Source organism: Myotis daubentonii, chromosome 18 (assembly GCF_963259705.1).
Source record: "Myotis daubentonii chromosome 18, mMyoDau2.1, whole genome shotgun sequence".
Lineage (NCBI taxonomy): Eukaryota > Metazoa > Chordata > Mammalia > Chiroptera > Vespertilionidae > Myotis > Myotis daubentonii.
In genome coordinates this window covers 41,789,749-41,809,807 of record NC_081857.1, presented here as the reverse complement: position 1 = coordinate 41,809,807, position 20,059 = coordinate 41,789,749, and the positions used below count along the sequence as shown (strand labels likewise).

At 48.2% G+C, this 20,059-nt stretch overlaps 1 protein-coding gene across 2 annotated transcripts; it reads right to left on the bottom strand.

Annotated features, from left to right (window-relative positions):
* Positions 1-598: 598 nt before the first annotated feature.
* DBT (dihydrolipoamide branched chain transacylase E2) lies at positions 599-18,613 on the bottom strand. Of its 2 annotated transcripts, XM_059674272.1 has the most exons (11): positions 18,493-18,613; positions 17,077-17,200; positions 13,770-13,845; positions 11,917-12,098; positions 10,353-10,474; positions 8,491-8,707; positions 7,662-7,828; positions 5,723-5,800; positions 4,309-4,500; positions 4,124-4,195; positions 599-2,257 (listed from the first exon to the last, which is right to left on the bottom strand). In XM_059674272.1, exons 1-11 carry the CDS (start codon positions 18,541-18,543, stop codon positions 2,090-2,092), a joined length of 1,449 nt encoding a protein of 482 aa, XP_059530255.1. In that variant the 5' UTR covers positions 18,544-18,613; the 3' UTR covers positions 599-2,089. The 2 variants fall into 2 exon arrangements, with proteins under 2 accessions (XP_059530255.1, XP_059530256.1); XM_059674273.1 differs by lacking the exon at positions 5,723-5,800.
* Between the last annotated feature and the right edge of the window lie 1,446 nt (positions 18,614-20,059).

Sequence of the window (20,059 nt, the reverse complement as noted above, 5' to 3'; positions counted from 1 at the left end):
TCAACCTCTGGGACGCCAACCTGTGGGTCGTGATCCCTTTGGGGGTCGAACGACCCTTTCACAGGGGTCGCCTAAGACCATCGGAAAACACATATATAATTACATATTGTTTTTGTGATTAATCACTATGCTTTAGTTATGTTCAATTTGTAATGATGAAACTACATCCTGCATATCAGGTATTTACATGATGATTCATAACAGTAGCAACATTACAGTTATGAAGTGGCAACAAAAATAATTTTATGGTTGGGGGTCACCACAACATGAGGAACTGTATTGAAGGGTCGCAGCATTAGGAAGGTTGAGAACCACTGCCTTAGATGGTGGTGCGTCCTATAACGTAAATAAGCCCTCTGGTCACTTCGATGGCGAAGGAGAACATGAGCCATGTCAGGTTCGGCACCAATTATTCAGAGTTGGCTGCCCCCTTTGTCCTCAGACGTCAGCACAGAGGCCCACTCTGGTTCTCCCCTTAACGTCAACCTCTAGGAACACAGCAAAGCCTTGCGGGCCCACCGCCCTCCCGATGGTGCTCCTGGCTGGTACAGTAGCCATGTAATATTGAAATGTATAATGAACACACACAATAGAACACTTTGCAGCCATTTAAATGTATGATAATGTAGAAGTGTTTATTGACATCTAAAGTTACCTATATGTTAAATTTTAAAAAATTATAAAATAGTATAGAATGACCCCATTTTTATAAAGAATTGCTATGTATATAGATACATTGTCAACATGTTCATAGTGGTAGGATTATGGATGCTTTATTTTCTTTGCAACTCTTCATATTATCTGAATTTAAAATATAACGACATTCAGTTGATTCATTAATTTATTTTTCTTTATTATTTATTGATTTTTAGAGAGAGGAAGGGGGAAAGAGAGAGAGGGAAACATTTGTTCCACTGACTTATGCATTCATTGGCTGCCTCTTGCACGTACCCTGACCGGGGATTGAACCCACAACCTTGGTGTATGGGGACAATGTTCCAACCAACCGAGCTCCCTGGCCAAGGCCAAGCTATTGTTTTCTAATTTAAACATTACTTCCATTATTAACATGTAAAATCAAGTACATGTTAAAACAATTTTTTTCTAACATGTAACACTTGGAAGTTCTTTAGACATTTGCAACAACTAAATTTCTGAATCAAATCACAATGTTGGATTGTATTCATCATGATGCTATTTCTGATTAAAGTAGGCCTCTACCAAATGATATCTTCATTTCTATATGAAATTTATTTTAATGTCCATAATTACCCATTTGACTCCTCTCTCTCTCTTACTCTCTCCTTTTCTTTTCTAAATACTTTTTATTTCAGAGAGGAAAGGAGAGGGAGAGAGAAAACATCAATGATGAGAGAGAATCATCAATCGGCTGCCTCCTGTATGCCCTACACTGGGACGGCAACCTGGGCATGTATCCTGACTGGGGCTGAACCATGACCTTCTGGTTCGTAGGTCGACACTCAACCACTGAGCCACACACTGGTTATAAAATGTAACTGGGCATTAAGATCCACTTACAATCTCCCCCTTTAAAAGATACTAATTTACATAAATAAGGCATTGACGCCGATGACCTTTGCACAGTAACATACCCCTGGGTATCTTAGATCCAAAGTATAATTGCACTTAGTTTATACAGCAATTGCATTACTGTGGGGAATGGAAGGTATTTTTGTACACAGTCCTTTTCCCTACTTAGTGTAATCAAAAAGTTTCACTGAGTCAGTTTAAGAGAAGAGAAGAGAAGGAAAGGAATAGGGCAGATACTATCTATGGCTACCTGTCTTCCAGGGACACAAATTGTGTTGTTCTTGGCAGTTTCAATCCATTGACACAGCGGCCTCAGCACCATTAAGAACTAACACCATGACCTATACAATGTGACTATAGCCGCGGAAGAACCAGCCACTGTTCCTCGCTTGCAGGAGAGGGTGTCAGAGCAGGGGGAAGCGTGGCGCCTCAGAATTTAATCATCCAACACAACGGGCACGACGCGGACTGCCATGGGGCGCGGCACAGCGAGGCTCTATTCTCTTTGGAAGCTCCAACAGCTGGGGACGTCCGGTCTTCACTTCAGGTCCAGCAGCATGGACGCTGGGTTTTCCAAGTAGGACTTCCACAGGTTGGAGAAGCGCGACATGGTGGCCCCGTCGATGACTCTGTGATCGGCCGACCAGCTCACGTTCATGATCTGCGCCTTATACACGTCTCCCTTCTGGTTGAACCGAGGAAGGGCCTGGAAACGCAGAAACAGGGCGTCAAGCCTTCGCCGCGCAGAGCAGGAGATGGAGCAGGAGACGGAGACACTGCGCGCCCCTCCTCGCGGAGCAGGGAGGCCTCCCAGGGCTCTGGAAACGCCATCCCGCTGGCCTCCCCGAGGACGAGCCTCCAGTCTCAGCTCCCCCACGGCAGCTGGGCCCGGGACTTCCCCACCCACAGTGACTTTCATCTCAGATTTCAGCTACTGAACCCGCGTTTACTGAGCACCTGCTACGTACCAGGCCCCTTCTAGACTCTGGGGATGGAGCAGTGAACAGAACAAGTGACCCTTCCCTCATGGAGTGAGCATTTTAATGGGGAGAGACAGACAGGAAAAACAAGTGAAATATACAGAGGGTCCGACTGTGAAAAGCGCAGAAGAAAAAGCAGAGCAGTTGGCAGGGGGCAGCGTGCAGAGAGCAGAGGGGAGGGGCATCTTTTTGGATGGGGTGGGCAGGGGGAGCCTCGCCACGCGGGCCTCCTCACCAGCAGTGGGGACCCCGCCATGTGGATGCCGAGATAGAGACTGCGGGAGGAGGGAGGAGGGCGGGAGGCCAGCAGGGGGGCAGGGCGGCCGCGGGGCTGGGCAAGTGAAAGTGGAAGAGGCCACGTATGGAGCACGCTGTTCTCAGTCTGTCTTTGGTAAAGGACCTATATTTTCCCCAAATTTCTAGACCACTGATGGCTATTTAAAAGCGAATGACTTAAAAAATGAAATAAAAAAAGCAGAAAGGTTCTTTGAAATCCTACAGATCAACATCGAGGTTGATGTAGTGATAACGACAGGCAATAATGGTGGCATACAAATGCCATCCAGGGCCATAGAGTTTTACCTCTGGGGGTTCTGGACCCCGAGTTAATAGGGATGCCCAGCCCCACCCCCTAAATTCTGATTCAGTTGGTATGGGGTGAGCTTGGACATTTTTTTAAAAAATATATTTTATTGATTTTTACAGAGAAGAAGGGAGAGGGATAGAGAGTTAGAAACATCGATGAGACAGAAACATCGATCAGCTGCCTCCTGCACACCCCCCACTGGGGATGTGCCCGCAACCAAGGTACATGCCCTTGACCGGAATCGAACCTGGGACCCTTGAGTCCGCAGGCCGACGCTCTATCCACTGAGCCAAACCGGTTCGGCAGGACATTTTTTTAAAAAAGGAAAAACCCCCATGACTGACTTGTAGCCAGGTTAACAACCCTTGCAACCCTTACTCCTTGGCATTCTGAAGCAAGGCACTGTGGGAAAGGAGATGGCTTATCTGTGATTCTCCATAGACTCGCAGTGGGACTCGTGGGACCCTCAGGGCGGACCCCAGGTGGACCCACAGCGGGGGACCCACAGGGGCGGACCCACAGGGGAGGACTCGCAGGGGCACAGTCAGGCCCTCCCTACAGAGGCCGCTGGGACCGCTGGCCGGGGCATCAGGAAGAAACAACTGCTCACCCCGCCAAGCACTGCACTCAACCATGCAAAGTGAGGGAAACCTCAGATATGGTTACTCTTGTCCTGGCTGGTGTGGCTCAGTGGATAGAGCGTTGGCCTGCGGACTGAAGGGTCCCAGGTTCGATTCCCGTCAAGGGCACATGCCTGGATTGTGGGCTCGATCCCCAGTGGGGGGCGTGCAGGAGGCAGCTGATCAGTGATTCTCATCATTGATGCTTCTCTCTCTCTCTCTCTCTCTCTCTCTCTCTCTCTCTCTCTCTCTCTCCCTTTCCCGTCCTCTCTGAAATCAATAATAATAATAAATAATAATAATGATAATAATCATAAAAAGGTTACTCTTGTTTGTGCTCACTCTCCCGACTTGCTTAAACTGTTTCGGTTATTTCACAAACGCACCTTAATTGACCCAAGAGCCCCAATGGCGACTTCGGGCGGCAGGATCACTGCTTTGGCGTAGGTACCGCCGATCTGAAAAACAAGCGAAGACGAGTGGAAACGTTAGGCGTGTGAGGAGCAAGCGGCCCGTGACATTTCTAAAACTTTTTTTTGAGTCGGGCTGGTGAGTGTGCGCGGGCACTCACGGAGCCGATGTTGGAGAGGGTGAAGGTGCCCCCCGTGAGGTCGGCGGTGCTGAGCTGCCCCGTGGAGCCCAGCTTCTGGAGGCGGTTCAGCTCCGCCGCGATGTCCACCACGGAGCGCGCCTGGACGTCCTTCACGTTCGGGACGATCAGCCCCTGCTCGGTGTCCATGGCCACCCCGATGTTGTGAGACGCCTAAAACAATAACAATAACAATAATAATAACACTACTGCAGTAGCCTTCTCGTAGTAGCAGGAGAGGACCACCTCCACTGCCCCAGAACAGCTGCCAAACCTTACTTCCCCAGAATGGGATGGCTTCAAAGAAGTGATTTTTAAAGGATTTCAAGACATTTTTTGAAAAAGAAACTCTTTGTTGGTAAGAATATACATTGTTAGTGGAGATGTAAGCTGACACAGGCTTTCTGGCAAACATTTAACAACAATACGGACCAACAGTTATACAAATCTGTTACAGGGATAAAGACAGAAGCATGTAGACACACACAGGGATGGTGGGTTCAGATTGTCAGTAAATTTGAGACACTGAAAACAACCACAATGTTTACAACAGGTCACTGGCTAAATAAATGGTAACAGAGTATTTACTGACAGGTAATGATGTCCATAATATATTAAATGAAAAAGAAAGAATTTTTATAAAGTTCAAAAGTTAAATAAGCAATATTAAGCAGTATGCGTAATTCCGTGTGCGTGCGTGTGTGTGTGTGTGTGTGTGTGTGTGTGTGTGTGTCTGTGTGTCTGTGTGTAATGTATGTAAAAATAAAATCCTGGAAGGATGCACATCTCATCGTAAACAGTTGAGCTGTCCCAGGATCCTGGGATCGGAGACAAACATCATTTCCTTGTCTAAACTCTTTGTAACCAGCCTCTCCTCAATCAGGAAATGGTACTGATCGCCTGGGAAGACTTTAGATACAACCCTCAGAATATCCAAGTCACTTCCTGCTCGTACATTTCTAGTGAGACACACAAACACAGGTAAGAATCAGCTTCCCCAAGAGTTGTCTTAATCAACTTTCACTCCAAACAGAAGAGTTTACTCAAACGGAATTCAAACTTTTCTCACTTCTCTCATTTGAATCACCCTTGTTTTAAGAATCGCAGGAATTCTGTTTTGAGAGAGGTTATTCTTTCTGAGGGAAGGGGTGATGGGGTGGGTAGTATGACCCATTGCCTCAACCACAAGGGCTGAAGAATGCATAGCTGCACAGTATCATTGTTAACCAGCAAACCCGCCACAACCACCACCAGTGAGACTCAGCTTACTGCTCCCTCCCTACCTGTGATTCTAGTCTAAAACGCATCACGTTTGCGGGACCCAGACGCCGCTCAGACAAGCACACCTGCACCGCGTTCTGTGTAGGCCAAGCACATTCTCACACACACAGCCAACCTTGTAGGTGACCTTCTGGCAGCTCTCGTCCACCGAGGCATTGAGGATGGGGAACTGCAGCAATCCCAGGGAGGCGGCCTGGCAGCAGAGAGCAAGGTTAGCACTCAGAACTCGGGGGGGGAGGAGGGGACGCCTGCTTATGCCACCTTCCACTGCAAGCCCACATCCCCGGGGCAGGTGACTGCCCTGCAAGGTGGAACAGGGTCACCCTGGTGACTTAAGAATAAAAGAGAAAGCAGCCTGTAGCTTGTAAACATCAAGATTTTCTCCCCACAAATTTTTTTTTTAATTTAAAAAGGTTTTTCAAAACAACTACAGGGTGGGACAAAAGCAGGTTTACAGTGGTTTGTATGGAGATAATACAATAATTAATAAGTAAGAAACAGTAAACCGTGTTTTGGGTACTCACAACTGCAATCCTGCTTTTGCCCCACCCCACACATGGGCTGGCCAGGTCCCAGAGAAAATGCCTCGATTCTAAGGGATTTCCTCACTCTGAGTAGAGTTCCCATGAGAGGCAAACCTGTGGTCCCCAGGCAGGAAGCTGTCCGTGTGTGAAAAGGACAGTGCTAATGACTTCCTGGGTTGAACTCAAATTATAACAGCCACAGAAGGCTCATGGAGGAGGCTATACTCAGGATGCAAGTATTTGACCAAGGTGGGAAGGCACACGGCGGTGGATGGTAGCTCAGTCTGACGGGACAGAGGGAGCGACTGAGAGCTAGGACTGGAGAGGGCAGCAGCGCCTCATGGTCGCACCTGAATGCCGCACTCGGGCGTTTAGAAACCATCTTGAAGGCGATGAGGGGAGCCCATGGAAAGAACTGGGGAATGGTAAGAGTTTGATTTATGGGAGCTCAGCCTCGGTGCAGTGTGGGGAAAGGCTGGTGGGAAGCCACACAGCAGTTAGCGATAACCGTATGCATTTTGAGTAAAACAGACCAGAACCAGAAATTTAGGGTCTCGCTTCTCTGGGCCCCCATTTCCTTAAATGGGACGCGAGGGATGTCTGGGTCATTCTGAGAATTAAGAGAGATCCCGTATGCAGCATGCTTGGTACGGGGTCTGGCACATGTAACAACTTTGTGAGTGGTGGTTCATGTGAGCTAGACTGTGCTCAAGGTTAGTGGATGGTTTTATTCCATTTTATACTGGTCCCAAGCCTAGTACTAGAAATGATCAGGAGCCTCAACATAAGTTTGCTGAATTAATGGAAGCCCTGGCTGGTGTGGCTCAGTTGGCTGAGCATCATCCCATGCGTCCAAAGGTTGGCGGTTCCATTCCTGGTGGGGGCATAGGCCTGGGTTGTGGGCTCGATCCCTGGTAGGGGGCGTGCAGGAGGCAGCTGATCGATGGTCCTCTTATCGGTGTTTCTCTCTCTCTCTCTCTCTCTCCCTTCCTCTCTCTAAAATCAATAAACACATATTTTTTTAAAAATGGAAGTAAATATATGTCAGTGATACGCAAGATCAATACCAACTCTCCCTTTTGTTTAAATCAGAGCTTCGCTGGAGTGGGCCTTACAGAACAAAGGTTTCACCCACTGACAGGACCAGCCGCACCAGCTCCAAGAGGCAAGTGGGTGACAACAGGGCATGTTCTTCTAGGTCAGTGGCCGGCAAACTGCGGCTCGCGAGCCACATGCGGCTCTTTGGCCCCTTGAGTGTGGCTCTTCCACAAAATACCACATGCGGGTGCGCATGTACAGTGCGATTGAAACTTCGTGGCCCACGCGCAGAAGTCGGTATTTTGTGGAAGAGCCACACTCAAGGGGCCAAAGAGCCGCATGTGGCTCGCGAGCCGCAGTTTGCCGACCACTGTTCTAGGTGATCTGGTGAGAAGTAGTATTTTCATTCAAACCCGTAGTTAACACGCTGAATATCTGGAAAGGAGCGTTTACATGCCCTGCTCCACCCTGCTGGCAGTGAATGGACCTCACCTTCATGAAGAAGGGCATGAAGGAGAGTCTAATGCCGCGAGCAGAAGCCACGGGTTTCAGTTCTTCTCGCAGCTTAACCAGCTCGGTGAGGTCGACCTCGTCACAGTACCCGAAGTGCGGGATCTTCAGGGCTGCGGTCATGGTCTTGACCATCGCTTTCCGAAAGCCTGGAAAACAGTATATTTTCAATTGTTAAATCCTTTAATCCTTCTCCTTTTAACCTAAAATAGAAGGTTAATGTTGTTTACTCCCAATTACACTCCTCCCCACACCATTATGTAGCTCGAAAGCCATGAGTGTCAGCGCTGAAGCCCTGAATGCCATCCAACCCCCAGTGCCAAGTTCAACAACACAACAGGTGGCCGCTTTCAAGGCTGCGTGTGCAGATAACTCTATAGGCTGCAGGCCAGGATCCACCAGCAGCGTTCCTGCAATATCCCTCTTCAGGAACTTATCATCCTAGTGTTCATAAACAAGTCAGACGCAATTACTTTGAGAGCTAACAAAATATAATGAATATTTAAAATATCTGGAGACTTCAAACTGAACAGTTATTCGTTTACACATTCATATTCCAAGAAACTGGCTAACACGTTACTTACGCTTCAGAAATTAACAGTATAAATTGGGAAAACTGTTATTTCATCATTAAAAATAAATTGTATGCTGAACTTGAACTTTCCCTTCAGTAAGAATTACAAACACCATGTTATTTAAAATAAATAAAGAAAATTTAAAAAAAATCAAAATACCCTATTATATGCATGGACCTAAGGAGGCCGCTGCTCCCCAGTAGATTACACTGTTACCGGCAGTACCGTTACTGTACCTGTTACGGGCTCTGTTCTGTCCTGGCCTGTGAATACCACAGGTTTTGCTACTGGGGTAGGAAGAGGTTTGTCTTTTGGTTTCGGTGGAGGTGGCATAATTTCGGCTTTCGGTGAAGGAGGTAATATGGCTCCTGTCTGCTTCTCCAAAAAGTTGAGAATATCTTCTTTGAGTATTCTGCCATCTTTTCCTGAGCCAACAACTTCACTCAGCTTAATCTAAAAAAGGATACACGTAATGTGAAAAATAGAACTACCTGAAAATAAATAAATCCATCATGAAGGTCGCTAAGTGGAATTCAATGCATTGTAGGTAAAAAAAAAAAAAAGTACCTCTGCCCAGGAAGTTAGTAGAAGGAAGTAACATTTCCATTATCCTAACAGAGCGCGGTAAGCACAGCGCCCTCCTAAGTCATCACGTCACTTGTGCACATACCGTGTATTTGTCCACGTGGCAACCATGCGGTATTTACGTTGTAGATAATCCATGCCTATGTATGAAAACTTACATTTGTAAACAATCAACTCTTCTTAAATTTCTTGCATGGTCCTTAATTGATTTTTTCTATTTTTAGAAACTACAGAGAACTGAGGTCACCTGATGCTCTTAATGATCTAGTGTTCCACGATTATCTCTATGTTCTGTTATGCTAAATGCTCTTCATATATGAATGCATTTAATGGCGAATAAATGGCCATGAAGGCTCTAGGCTATACCATAACTTATGTAGGCATCTCCCTGATTAGAACACATGCGCTTGCTGCTAATTTTGGGCTATAAAGTACATGAAGGAATGCGCCCCGGATTCTTCCTCGGGCTGGCTTCTGGAGCAACCGTCGGATAACTGTTGAAGGGATGTGAACACTTCAGTGACTCTTCTACTTCCAAAAAGTACACATTTGTTTTTCCCACTGGAACTTAGTTACTTCTCTCAAAAACAAACCAACAAAACACCTGCCCGTGGGCACACTGGGAAGAGCTCGGGCCCTGGAAGGAAGCAGATCTGGGTCCAAGTCCCCAGTTCAGCTCCCTCCTCGATTTCAGGCAACTTCATCAACTCTGGCCTCCCACATCTGCAAAATGGGGACAGTCCGAACCCCCTCCGGGGCTACAGTGGGGGTCAGTGTGCAGCGTCTGGCTCAGGTCTCCTCTGAGGAAAGCAGTCAGTGGAGACCGGGAGACGGACTTCAGAATCCTGGCTCCACCACCACGCTGTGACCTTGGGCTGGTTTCCTGACCTCCTCCTATCTTATCTCACAGAGTTGTGAAGATTAAATGAAACACCATGTAAATTCTCATTGCCCGCCCAGGAGCCACCTTCCCGGGAGGTTAGGCACCAAGGACCGGCTGATGAGAGGAATTCCAAAGGCCAGCCTCCTTGACTCAGTTCTGGGGTTCTCCCCACCTCCCCGGGGTCAGGGCACATCCTGGAGACCCATCCTTGCCTGGCGCACTGCCCGCCTCTGCCCTCCCCTATGCTCATGCCCAGTAAAGGTGCTCACTCTTTCAATCAATCAATCAATCAATCAATCATCACGTCCCCAATCCTTGTCTCAATCTCTGCTCCTAGGGCACCTGACCTAAGACACGAGTATTCACAAGAGCTGCATCAATGGTGGCCCTGACTCTTATAAGCCCTAAGAAAGCATAGTAAAAGCACGCTCCTCATTCAGGAGAAGTAATGAGTTCCCAATGGTTTTCTCATTTCTCACGAGTGCCTTGACGCAACTACCACTTTTCGGTAACAGACATTCCCATGTTTTCTCCCCCGCAACTGGAGCCATCTCATCTGGACGGCTGGCTAGTTTTCGGATGCAAGCACACACTCTCTGCATCTCACGTTTACACGCTAAGAAGACGTACGTTGTTCTCCATGGCCAGGCGGCGCACCGCCGGGGTGGCCAGCGTCTTGTGGCCTTTTATCTCCTGGTGAGTGTGCTCGTCATGGGACACGGCGGGCGTCTCCACCACATCCTCCTCGGAATCTGGTAACAAGGTACATGTTTACTCTTCAGCTGAGAATATATACATAGATTCTGCATGACAGACAAAAGGCGTACTAGTCGGGCTACTTCAGAAAGGAAAACGAACAGGAGAGTGTGGGGGTACTGGTATCCGGTGGTGTTTCATGGCTTTGTACCTGGCATTCACTTCATCACGTAGCCAGCTACCTGTTAAAAAAATGAGAGCTTCTTCCATAAATTTCAAAACATGTTGTATTTTAAACACTTTCCTAATAAATTTCTTTTATAAGTCGCATGAAATAAGGATCAGATGGGAGGTAAATTACACGGGAGGATCATGTAAAGTCTGGGACCAGTCTAAATGCTTCCCTGCGATGACACAGCATTTAAATGTTCCTCTACTTTGAACACTGATGTGTGAAGAGTGGTGATTTCTGAGTAGCGGGAGCATGTTTTCATTTTCTTATTTTTGGTTTTCTTATCTCATAACTTTCTCTAATGCAGAGTCCTGCTTTGATAACAGAAATTAAATAAATGATGAAAGGCTTCAATAAGCTACCTCCCAGCTTTTGGAGGGAGCTGGCCACGGTGCAGAGACTCAGGACATCCCAGGTCTAAACTGGGCTGTCACTGCCGTTGGGTTGGGTTTAGTTCCTACATCGGTTCAACAGACTTACTCACGTGTAAGGATAAGAAACGTAAGTGTGAAACCTGACAGATGACGAAGGGACTGCATTAGTATTACACTCTCGCACAGCCCCAGGGCCTTCGTGTCTCAGGCACCCTCAGGACTTCTGCCTCTCACTGCGGACCTGTCCGAACCCCAGCGCTTCCTCCAGGTTGCCGGCGAGGGCTGCCTCACAGACGGTCCCCGCCAGCCTCCGATACAGCGCTGTTTCCGGGGAGACAGAGCCCTGGGCTTCGGGGAGGGCAGCCAGCTGTGCGCCCCACGGCACCTGCCCGGTGCCCGTTTCCCTGGAGCGCTCTCATCTGGAATCCTTGTCAGGACGCGCACTGATGGTGAGACCCACGGCCGCTGCTTCCTCGCATGCGGGTCTCCGCACTGTTCCTCCGGCTTTTCCTCCTTTTCTCTCCTGCGTCTCCTCTCCAGGAAGCCTGGCTTTCACAGCCATCAGCACCAGTGCTGTTCGGTTCCGTGTCCGCGGCACACAGCCATCCCACTGTGCACACTACACCTCTGGTTAGCAGTGACCAGTGTCCTGGATCTCTCATTGTTGCTTCTGTGACCACTATGGTTTCCAGAAGCCTGGCCACCAGGTCACTGTTCCTGTCCATGTAGTTACTATGGCGACTGGTCAAAAGATAATCACGCATCACCAAGGACCTTTCTATTTCCCTGACTTCCTGTAAGTTATTAAATATAAACATCCCTTTTGATTGGTACCCAAGGACACAAGGACAGCAGCGATCAACTTGGCAAACAGGGACATGCACGTCAGTACCTTTTAAAGCTTCCGTTTCTATGTCGACGAGTGGCTTCCCCACATAGGCTGTGTCCTCTAGGTTATAGTACAGTTTCTTAATGACTCCATCGTAACGACTGGTGATGGTAACAGAAGCTTTGTCGCTCTGAACTTCACAGATGCTGTCGAACTGAGACACGGTGTCTCCTTCCTTCACGAACCTACGAGAAACAGGTGTCAGACCTGCCGTGTGACCAAGTGCCGAGCAGCCTGCACCGCTGACGCCACGCTGAGTTAGGTCCTATCCACCCAGGCTGGCAGAGAGTCCCAGAGGCGCACCAAAGAGTGTTCCAGAAAAGACCATCAGGGTTTCCAGAACCTCTCTGGTGTTATCTCCAATACCAACATTTTTTAAAAAAATATATATTTTATTGATTTTTTACAGAGAGTAAGAGAGAGAGATAGTTAGAAACATCGATGAGAGAGAAACATCGATCAGCTGCCTCCTGCACATCTCCCACTGGGGATGTGCCCGCAACCCAGGCACATGCCCTTGACCAGAATCGAACCCGGGACCCTTCAGTCCGCAAGCTGACGCTCCATCCACTGAGCCAAACCGGTTTCGGCCCAATACCAACATTTTAAAACCATTCATAGATCTGCAATCTGAAAATTTAATTAAATTTTCAGATTTTCTGCTCTACCCACTCCTTGGAAAGCGTTCTAAAAAAGTATTTTAAATGTGTGTTTTATATTAGCCTGTATCAAACTTTAAGGGGTGCCTATTATTTCTAGAATTAGATTGAAAAATTGATGTCCCCAGCACACAACCTTTGTAATTTCATGAATTTTGGCTTGAGTTCTCTTCTAGAATTATTGTTGCCTGTCCTTTTATATCGATCCCTTTATCCCATAACTGTTTTAAGTGTGCTTTACCAAACAGAGCAGGGAGAATGAGACCAACCTCAAATACTGCATGTGATTCTGAGTTTAATACCATTCTTTTTTTAAAAAAAAATTTAATTTATTATTTTTTTTTTAAAAAAAATTTTTTTTATTATTAGTTAAGGTATTACAAATGTGTCCTCATCCCCCCCATTAACCCCCAACCTCCCCCCGCCCCGTCCCCCCCGCCCCCCGCCCCGCACACTCACGATCCCATCCCCCTGTTGTCCATGTCCATTGGTTTGGCTTATATACATGTACACAAGTCCTTCGGTTGATCTCTTCCCCTTATCCCCGCCCTCCCCTACTTTCCTTCTGGGATATTTTTTCTTTATTGATTAAGTTATTACATATGTGTCCTTATCCCCCCATTGCCTCCTCCCCCCCACTCATGCCCTCCCCCCGCTGGTGTCTGTGTCCATTGGTTATGCTTATATCTAATACCACTCTTGACGTATCTAGCACATTCCTGACATTTTGCATTAATTCTTCACTAACATCACTATAGTTCAGTCATTCTTATGCCTTGTCTTCCTGTCCTAACCAGGTCTCAGTCCACATAACACACCACCCGTGACAGGCACATGAGGTGTGAGCACCTATGGGGCTTTCCCTCCCAGACAGGCAGGGCCCCGGGATTCCGCCCCTCCGGAAAGGCAGCAAGTGCACTGACACATGTCATCCCTTAGAGGTGAACTTCTCTGCTTTTAGCTGAAACGAGGGGTGGGCTGCGAAAGTCTTTAAAAGGTGGAGAAAATGATGCTTAAGACACTGCCCAGAATAAGACGCAGTGTTGTGTGAACTGGCTCACCAGCATGCTGACACCAGCAGCTCGTTTCACCCACTGCTTTGGGAGGTGATAGCAAGTTTCTCCATTTTAATCGAACCTACTTATTTTCACTCTGATTATCTTAAGATGGACTTACAACTTCTTCATAATCACTTACCATTCTTTGACAGTTACTTCTCTAATGCCTTCTCCAATGTCTGAGAGTTTGAACTGAACAATCTGTCCCCGTTGACCTTCAAAGACAAATGAGAAATAATCTCCTTAAACATGTCACGTGTTGTTAAGAGATACTTTTATACCTAAAATTAGAAAATATTCTCCAGCAGAGGCAGAAATGATTTCATTTTACAGATAAAAATTTCACAATTTTTAACAGCATCATCATCATTCATAGCCATCAAACATTTAAATAAGTCCATCGATGCCACCGACCCACCGCCACTGCCACAGAACTCCCACTTCCCAGCTTCCAAAGCCATGTTCTGTTACAAGGGGATGTAAACAGGCTGTGAAACATGGTGTGTATTAGGGAGACCCCACCGCATGCCCTGCTTCATGTTATGAAGCTGTAATAACCACCAACAGCCTGCTCCCAGGTCTCTGTTGACCTTGTATTTTGGCTTCAAACTCTCATTCTTAGTGGCTAAAGATCAGGCAGATCCCTACACAGAAAACTCGATGGGAGATTCTTATTTGCCCAAACTATGTTCTGCCAACTTATTACATTTGAGTCTTTTCCTTCCACTTTCCACTTTTTACCCCTTTTCAAAGATCTACCCCCTTTTTATAACACTTGGATGCCAACTTTATGGTAATTATTCCCAAGAAAGTCAGTATGTTTGGTTAGCAAATGGCTCTGAACTGATTTAAGAATGTGCCTCTATTTTTAGACTGCTAATAGGTACAACTGCTCATAAAATACACAAACAGCTGATTAAGGAGCACATTTTTCTTTAATAAATATGAGGAGGTAAGTTAGTAGTAAAGAAATGTGTCTTCGATATGAGGTCTCAGGAGCCTGTTTCCATTCTAGGAAGCGGGCCCTCTCTCGGCCTGCTGCTCATTTAAACGGGAACCTTTCGGGAACAGTTTGGTACTAAGTACCCAAAGCCTTAAAAAAAAAAAAAAAAGGCCCACGACTTTGAGCCAGCAACTCTAGTTTGAAGCCTTTTTTGCCCGAGGACATAGAGGCACACAGAGGTCAGTGCTCAAGAACAGTTACCATGGAGACCGGGACCCAACCTGAGTGACTGAAACGTGACAAGTAAATGCACAATGACACCTCTATGCAAAGCCAGGTTATGCAAGGAACATGATGAGCCGACAGCATGTGCAAGAGCATGGACATGTGACAACACGGTTCGTGAATGGCCAACCGTTCTATGTGGCTGAGGCCAGGACCTGTGGGGAGAAATCAGCCCAGACTTTAAAAGGCCTTGTGTGCCAGGCGGAGGTGAGGTGTTTGAAGTTTATCCTACAGGTAATCAGGGGCCAGTGAGGGTTAGTCTGTTTCACCATTCCTAAAATCTACGCTGGCCTGTGACTTGCTTTCACCTATAGAATATAGCAGAAGTGAAAGTGTGTAAATTATTTTAAAAAAAGAGGAAGGGAGAGGGAGAGAGATAGAAACATCAATGATGAGAGAGAATCATAGACCGGCTGCCTCATGCATGCCCCCTACTGGGGATGGAGCCCGAAACCTGGGCGTGTGCCCTGACCAGGAATCAAACCGTGACCTCCTAGTTCAACGCTCAACCACTGAGCCACACCGGCCAGGGAAAGTGTGTGAATTCTGGAGCCTAGGCCTCAGAGGACCTCACGCTCACAGCTCTCCCCTGTCCCTCTTGGAAGGTGGCCGACCTAACCTGGCGGAGTATGAGAGGCCAGGGGTGGAGCAATGCGATGTCCCAGCCGGAAACCAATACTAATCGTTAGGCGTGTGAGGGAGAGCATCCTGGACCCTCCAGCCCAGGTGAGGCTCTAGCCAAACAGTCACATCAGTGAGCCGGGCCAACGCCCAGGATCCTGACAGATAATAAATCATGTCGCTTCAAGCCGCTCTGAGGAGGGCTGCTACTCAGCAGTGGTTTACTGCCAGGGAGTGCCCGTGGCCATCTCAGGGCTGTAGCTTTAGGTCTGCAATGTTAGGAGACAATTCTCTCCGGCGGGAGTGTGGCGGAGAGAGACGGGAAGGGGCGGCAGGGAAGGTGGTTAGGAGGCTACTGCAGGTTAAGAAGCTGAAGGACGGAGCTTAACAGATTTATACATGTTTGAAGCTGCCTGAAAAGGAGAAGACAGGTTTAAGAAACATATAAGCTGTAAAATGAATAGATCATGGTCATCAGTTTGAAGTGAGAAAGGAATCAGGTTCTTGGCTTCCAGCTTAGCTACTTACTAAGCTGGGGACTAAAGAAGAGAGTGTATCCCAAGCACCTAGAGCAGTGCCTGGCACACAGTAGGTGCTCAGTAAATATCTGTGTTGCATGAACTGATTCTCACACCAACACAAAGGGTCAGATACTGTGATTACTCCCACTTTCCAGGTGACACTAAGTCACTTGCTTGATGTTACACAGCCAGCAAGTGGTAGGCCACGAACCCAGAGCTCATAACTGCCTGTACACTGGAGCTTCAATGGCCTCTATTCTCTCACCAAAGACCGACTTTTGAAAATAAAAATCTTAAAAAAAACAAATGGTGACAGTAGGTTCACATATCTTAGGGTGTTGTGGCAGATGGCGTGTCAGAGGCATGGAAGGACTGACTGTCCTCAGGTGGGTCTGCCTGGAACCCCCTGCTTTTCACTGCTAGCACAGACCCAGGTGCCCATATCTGGCAAAAGGGTAATGACACAACAGAAGTCCAGGGTTCTTTACCAGGTTTCTAAAGAGAACATCAGAAAATAGAGTTTAGTGTCCTCGCAAATCTAAACCTTTCAGCCTCAAGTTCTTCAGAGAGGGTAGAAAACGTAGGGGTGGGGGGGAATTAAATGGTAACAGCAGGGAACTTTGTATCTAGGGGCACCTTGGGCTGGTTTCATCCCACCACCCACCAGGACAGATGAAGTCCTCCTCCAACCACCAACACCGCAGGGAGTACAAGGGCAGAAACGATTCTATCAGACGATCAAGTCACATTTCCCTGACTGAAACAGTCTATCCACGCTGACTGTTGCACACAGATGAGCCAGGTGATAAAGACAAGATGGCCCAAGACAACCCATTCCCAACTCCATGAAGACACACATCAAGGGAAAGTGTGTGAGAGGGGAGTGGGGGAGAGGTAGGGTGCAAAGATAATAATAAAAAAAAGGATAAATGTGGGGAGAGCAAGGAGGGCCAGGCTAGGAATAAAAGGTCCACTTGAAAAAGAAAACAAACTTTGATAAGTCTACAATCACTTGAGATAAAGTGCTGAGTAAGATACAAAACGTTCTCTCACGCGGCGATGGTGGTCACACTCACCAGCAGTTGTTTTCAGAGGTCGGTGCGGATGGCTAGCCTTGAAGGAAGGGTGGCCGAAGAAACACACATATTTGGGTTTCAAAGCACGAACATCACTCCGTGTCTGAAAGTAGCGAACGCAAACCTAGGACCAGAAGACCAAAAGGAGAAGCTCTGATACGCGATCTTTACGGCTTCCCTCTCTAAGTATAGACGGAATTTCACGTCCATTCTAACAGTGGAATGACCGTGACCACTGCATAAACGACCTGAAATGATCTAGGCCCCAATCAGAATACCGGACATCAAGTGGCAGGAAGAAGATCGGGGAGCGGGTCCCGGGGAAGCCAAGGATGGGGAAGCTCTCAGGGGAGCCAGGCCGGTACCTCGCCGGGCAGGTGCTGCTGGGGACGGCTGGCTGGCTTCTCCCCGTACCTCCTACTTCTCTTTCACAAAGCTCAGTTATGCAATGTCCTCTGGGAACTCCGGTCTGAACGCCGGGACCGTTCCTAGGTGTTCCTGCAGCTGTAGGACCTGTCCATGCATCGCACGCCTTACGCTGTGCTGTAACTGCTTGTCTAGGCCTATCCCTGTCTCTCTGTCTGTCTGTCTGTCTGTCCTCCACCACAGGCTGTGATTAACCTCTGTGCGGGCAGGGATGGTGTCGGTCTTATTCATATTTGCATCGTGGATGCCTAGCACCGGACCTGGTCCGTAGCGGGTTCCCGAAAGACCTTGTAAGATTAGGGGTCGCCCCCTGTAGGAAGCTCTGGGGCAGAGGGGACTGGGGCAGAGTAGGAACTGAATACAAATCAGATGAACACTACGATGACGGGATGTTCACTGCTTAGTGCTAAAACACCGAGTGACAGTGGGGAACGGCAGGGTGATGGTGGTGGGTCGCAGCTGCATGGAGCCAAAGGTTGGGAAGACACAGGTGCAGACCTGGGAGGCAAGGGCACGCCCAGGGATGAGGCTGGAGCAGGTGTCTCCGCTGCTTGGGGGCAAGGACCGTGCAGTGATGCTTTGCTCCGAGGGCCTCTTCCAGGACTGCGAGGCCCTTGAGAGCTGGGGTCGTCGCGTCGTGTCTGGCACCCAGTGGGTGCTCCCTGAATGCTCAATGGGTGCATCCCCGGTGCCTGTCCCAGCGCCCGGCACCCGGATGCTGCTCAGCGACAGGCCAGCTGGGCCTCGGGGTGCAGAGGGAGCGGGAGGGCCGCCGAGTCCCGCCAGGTGCGCGCCCAGGTGCGGGGAGGGGGTGGGTCTCCAGACCCGTCGGCTCCCACCTTCGGTGCCCTTCGCTCTGCGGGTGTCCCCCCACCTCTCCATCCCGCGTGCCGGGTTCGCGCGGCCCTCGGAGGACACACGCACACACCTCCCCCGCAAGACTGCGGACACATCACTCCTCCCCGACCTCAGCCCGCCCGGCCCGCTCACCAGCCGCCCGGCTCTCTGGCTCCAGGTCCGCAGCACGCGCACTGCGGCCATCTTACTCCGGAAACTACAGCGGCGCCGCGGTTGGGGGCGTGGCCCCTGCCCGACCACCTATTGGGATCCGGGAAACGCACCTCCCCCTGAACGGCCAATGAGAGCGAAGGAGCGGCCCACCGGACAGCCAATCAGAGAGGGGGGCGGGGCCTGAGCGACACCCACTGCGGGGGCGGGGCGGGAGGGGATGCCCCGAGGAGAAAAGCTGGAAGATGGGGAACCAGTGGGAGGAGGGCAGCCGGGTTTCATTTCGCGGACGAGGTCGGACGTGTGCACCCACGGTCATCTTTGTAGTCCATGCAGCGGGGGCGGGGGAGGCAGAGTTAAGGGAACACAAAGGAAAGGCACTTACCCGGAGGGAGGTGTGTGACCCAGCCCTGAGGATGCGCAGGAAAATAGCTCCTGTCTTCCGCCGGGATTGCAACCGCCTGGATGATGGGTGCCAGGCTCCGACCCACTGATGGGGTCACAGGCCTGTACTGAACCATGTCCCGACGACTGGCAGCTCTTATCCCAGCGAGCATCCCTGACCATTTGAACTGGCTGTTCCGTATTTTTTCATGGAAGATGAACACGTTTGCCCTGATGTCTAAAATAAGCATGTTATTAACACGTTCTTCCCTTCTCAGCACAGGAAATATATGTCACAGACCTATGAACCGGATTTATTTGCCTCTTGGACTACAAAGATGACCGTTGGTGCACATTTATTTGCCTGAAATTCAGAACCAGGAAAGATAAGATCAGAGCTTGCACAGCCAAGTTTCCAGGGTGACATTGGTCTGTTTTTGCCTCTTATTAGGAATGAAAATCTGCACGGATGTCTAAAGAAATACAGAGAGGAAAAAAAAATAACTGGGACAAAGAGAACATTATAAGTCCTCAATTGTGAAGATTAGTGGCTGTGAAACAAAATCTCAGGTATTACACAAATTCAATGTCTAATATTATCTAAACTCACCTTTCTTTATCTGCCTTATTTACCTTTCAGTGTATTTCCCTCTCTCTCTCTCACACACACCTATACACACACACATGCACGCGTGCACACACACGGACTACTGTGAGCAATAAATCAAAGCCATTATCTTTAAAAGAAAATCTAACAAAGCACTTTATAAGCACTGTTGATATATTTGATAATACTACATGCAAGTGTTTACATAAAAACACTTCGAAGTGAATTATTTTTTCCCTAGGGTCCCTATACCACCTCTTCCTCTTAATGTCCCTTTATCTCTACCTTTTCCCAAGAAAACATCTAGTTTATTTCCTTTCTTTTATCCTCTTTTACCTCAATGGCCGACTGCTTCCAAATTCAGTATTATGTTTTCTTACCTTTCTTTCCAAAAGCAAGAGGCATGCCTCCTACTCACTAGTTAATCCTTTCACTCAAAAGGGACAAAGAATTACTTTCTTCTCTTTTGTTAACTAATAAATATGACTGTGTCCCAGTAATTCCACTCCTAGGTGTCTACCCAAGAAAAAGGAAAACATATGTCTACACAAAGGCTAG

Bases quoted from the DNA above. Each gene is read 5' to 3' on its own strand.
- DBT (XM_059674272.1), bottom strand. From the start codon at position 18,543: ATGGCCGCAGTGCGCGTGCTGCGGACCTGGAGCCAGAGAGCCGGGCGG. The intron at 8,708-10,352 runs GTACGTCTTCTT...ATCCTTTTTTAG, and splicing joins GCCTGGCCATGGAGAACAAC to ATTAAGCTGAGTGAAGTTGT. The intron at 2,258-4,123 runs GTGCGTTTGTGA...CTGCGTTTCCAG, and splicing joins GGGCTCTTGGGTCAATTAAG to GCCCTTCCTCGGTTCAACCA.